We start from the raw sequence: 3550 nt of genomic DNA, 5'->3' as shown, positions 1-3550 counted from the left end.
CTTGTGAATGCGTAAGGCTGCACACGCATGTGCAAATATAATTTTTTCAGTTCTAGCTTTTAGCTCAGCCAAACTGAATACCCAAACCCCTCAACCCATTTGCATGATGCCCCACGTACCAAGATATCACACATCCGCAAGATGCAAGCCGTTCATCAGGTGACGACTCGCTGAGGAACAAGATGCGCACAGCTCACTACTTACGAGTACTATTATGGTCAATCGCAAGTTTAGGGGGATAGTTCAATGAGAGGTGGGCCTGATTTGATGCTGGGACCAAACTTCTGTAGGTTAGGCCCAGAAGACGGACGATCCAGCTCTGCACATTGCTTCCTCCAGCACTAGGGATGTCAATAGGCCGGGCCAATGTCAGCCCAAGCCCAATCCAAAACACAAGTGTCTATCCGTGACCGACCCAAGCCGAAGATTGGCTATATATAGGCCCAATCCAATCCAATCAAAAAGGCCCGTCATGTATATTAATTATATGCACTAGATACACATACACGGCTATCATAATCATCATCAGAATCACTACAGCCCTGTGGGGCTCGAACCTATCAGCTATTGAACTTGACCTGAGCCTGTCCATGTTAACAATCAGGCCCAAATTCTTTAAGCCTGATGGGACTTTGAATATAGGCCCGGTGACACCCTTATACACGAGGGACCCATCTCTGCCTGATCGGACCTACTTCATGGAAAGGAACATTACACTTCCAACCGCATGGTGCTTTTGTGCCCCCAGATTGTTGCACATGTGCATGATTGGACCATGACCAAAATAATTGTCTGATTGGACTATCTTAACCATTTTATAAATAGATATTTCTCACTGAATGGGAGCTCCTGGAGCATAGGCCACATTAGTGGTGGCAATGGGTCAGGTTCAGGTCTGGTCGGGGTAAGCTCGAGCCCATCCTATTTAGTAAGTGGGCAAAGAATTCTGGCCTGCCCCACTACCATAACCCGATAGCCTGTGGCCTGAACCACCCAAACCAACCCCATCTATTTCTAACTGGGTTAGCTTGATCTAGCAGACCCGACCCGTCCACACTTGGGTTTAACAATGGCGCATGGGACTAAAGATACACACAAACCTTCCTGACTTGGGAATAAATACAAACATGAAAACATCATACGTATCTACTTATCACCTTTGTTTCAGGTTTTGGACCAGGTCATCTGGTCCAGGTCTGGCTGGGTGGATTCAACTCGAGCCTTACCCATTTACTTACATGGACCAATTTTTCTAATCTGGACCTGACCCACTGCCCATTTTGCTTGGCCCAGACCCACCTCAGAATCCGGACGAGGCAATTGACCGTGGTTGACCTGATCCATTGCCACTAGGCCATAGCCAAACATTGAAGGGAGGGAAAGATCACGTTAGAAACATACACCATTATACAGTGTATAGTTCTACTTGTACTATATCATCTTGAAGCGGCATAAGCCATCCCAGATATTGAAGAATGGGTAGTAGATTACACATCCAAATAATGTTATATCGCCCATGTACTCGATCAATCCTCCTAGTGTGCTCGCTTGGGTGCATAGTCTGATAATTCCACTTGTTGGGGCCCACGTTTTTCAAGGCCCGGATGTCATAGAGTACACATGAAACATTGGCACGTGTGCAGTGATATTCTCCCAAGTGGAAGATTGGTCAGTGTGCCAAGGACTCTATAGAGAAGGGAGGGTAGGTGCCCAATCAACCCACACGGGGAAATGTAATTTTCCAAGGGCTCACATCTCAGCCCCATATAGATTGTGCTTCAAGGGCAACCCAGACAGCCTTATGCCTTCCAAGTAAAGGGTTGTGTTTGTTTTGCCCTACATGCTTTGGAAAATCAAACACATCTCCCTCCTCATTTCCCACGGAGAGCTTTGCCGCCTAAATTTGAATAAATCTCCAAAATCGACATCACCAACGGTTGATACTTTTGAAACGCCCATGTCAAGTAACTTTTAATGTCTCATTCATTTCCTAGTAAGATAGGCCCCACCTCTGATGGTCCAAAATCCATTTAAATAGTGAGAAGAACATTACAGCTAGGTGTTCAATTCAAAATTATAACATGGAGCAGCAAGGGGACTACTCAAATCCCACCTCACCAGGTTTATTGATTTCTATTCTATGGTCTTCCTTCTGCTTCTCCATCCATCAGATTCAGCTTTCATGACCAAATTGCATTTGGATTTTGCAGGTTTTTCTGTTTCACAAAATAGCGAGTCGCAGGTTCAAATTCAAAGCAACAGTATGTGGAGCGGACGTGTGGTGAATCCTACATTTCATTCCTTATTATTATTATTATGTTTTTGTTGTATGGTTAGGTATGGTTATAGACTAATGTTTCCAATATTTGAATCAGAGTCCAGACCGTTCACCTGTGGAAGGTCCACAGAAGAGCAATTTTGGGCCAGCTGCAATGTCAAGTGAGGAACTAAAGATCCGAGCCGAACTAGAATGTGAAGTCGAAAGGGATTTAGAAGAAGAGATTAAAGATGGGATATGCCATCTTGCTCTTCGCCTACATCGTCTGTATCAACACCAAAAGGAAATAGGTGCGAGACATTCATCAACCAAGGGTGCTGAATTTCAAAACGAAGCAAGGGATGTAACATTTACTGAGGTGAATATAACGATCCGGATTGAAGGAGGATCCAAATTTGAAGTACATGAAAGCAAGAAAGAAATTTGCAACAAGGGTTACACCCAAAATAAAAGATTGGAAGATAAGAAAGGTAAGATGGGTCCCAGCACCAAGAAATTTGATTGGGAAAGGACACTCAGATCAGGAACAAGCTCTGTGGCCATTGTTAAGAAAGTCCCTGATAAAGATCGAGCGACAAAGACCGGCCATGATGTCCATCGACATGCCACAAAGGATGGAAGAAACTTGATTAACGGCTCAGATCAAGGGAAGAGAAAAATACGTATGAAGCATAACAAATTACTTCAATTGGAGTGGAGGAATTGAGAGACATCACACTGAAGAATAAGTGCCCACTGAGGCTTGTGCATACATACTTCCCACCCTCCAAAGGTGGTAATTAAAAATGAATTTGAAAATGGGAAATGCGTTGGGATTCCAACCAGTTTTCTGACGGTGGGATGTAGGTTTGCACAGTCCTTTACCTACAATAAGTGATATGGTCTTGTTTTGTGGGCTCCATGTGTGTGCAACAAAGCTTTGTTTCGTAGTTCGAAGAGATTGGAAATGCATGCTTTCATTATATAATGAGAAAGATAATGTAATATTGCAATAAAAGGAAGTTCTTTTGATACTCTGGCAGCATATTTTACTCGATACACAAGCACCCATAAATTGTACACCTGGCACTCATTAACTCAAATTAATCTGATTCAATAGTGGAATTCTCTGTAGTGACGTATCCGTTCGATGATCAGATTGGTTGAACAATCCTTAACTCTGATTCCCGGCCAATTGGTTGTTTAAACGGGATCGTGTGATATTTTTCATTTTCAACCGTCCAATAAATCTCAACCAATATGATATTTTAGAAAATCATATAAGCATAACGT

At 43.2% G+C, this 3550-nt stretch overlaps 1 protein-coding gene across 1 annotated transcript; it reads left to right on the top strand.

Annotated features, from left to right (window-relative positions):
* The first annotated feature begins 2055 nt into the window (after window positions 1–2055).
* LOC131226497 (uncharacterized) lies at window positions 2056–3271 on the top strand. Its single transcript, XM_058222153.1, has 3 exons — window positions 2056–2121; window positions 2211–2281; window positions 2376–3271. The coding sequence occupies exons 1-3, from the start codon at window positions 2082–2084 to the stop codon at window positions 2982–2984; spliced, it is 720 nt and encodes a 239-aa protein (XP_058078136.1). The 5' UTR covers window positions 2056–2081; the 3' UTR covers window positions 2985–3271.
* Window positions 3272–3550: the final 279 nt, after the last annotated feature.

Source organism: Magnolia sinica, chromosome 2 (genome assembly GCF_029962835.1).
Source record: "Magnolia sinica isolate HGM2019 chromosome 2, MsV1, whole genome shotgun sequence".
NCBI lineage: Eukaryota > Viridiplantae > Streptophyta > Magnoliopsida > Magnoliales > Magnoliaceae > Magnolia > Magnolia sinica.
Note: the sequence above shows the minus strand (reverse complement) of the source record. Positions and strands in the feature narration are given on the sequence as shown.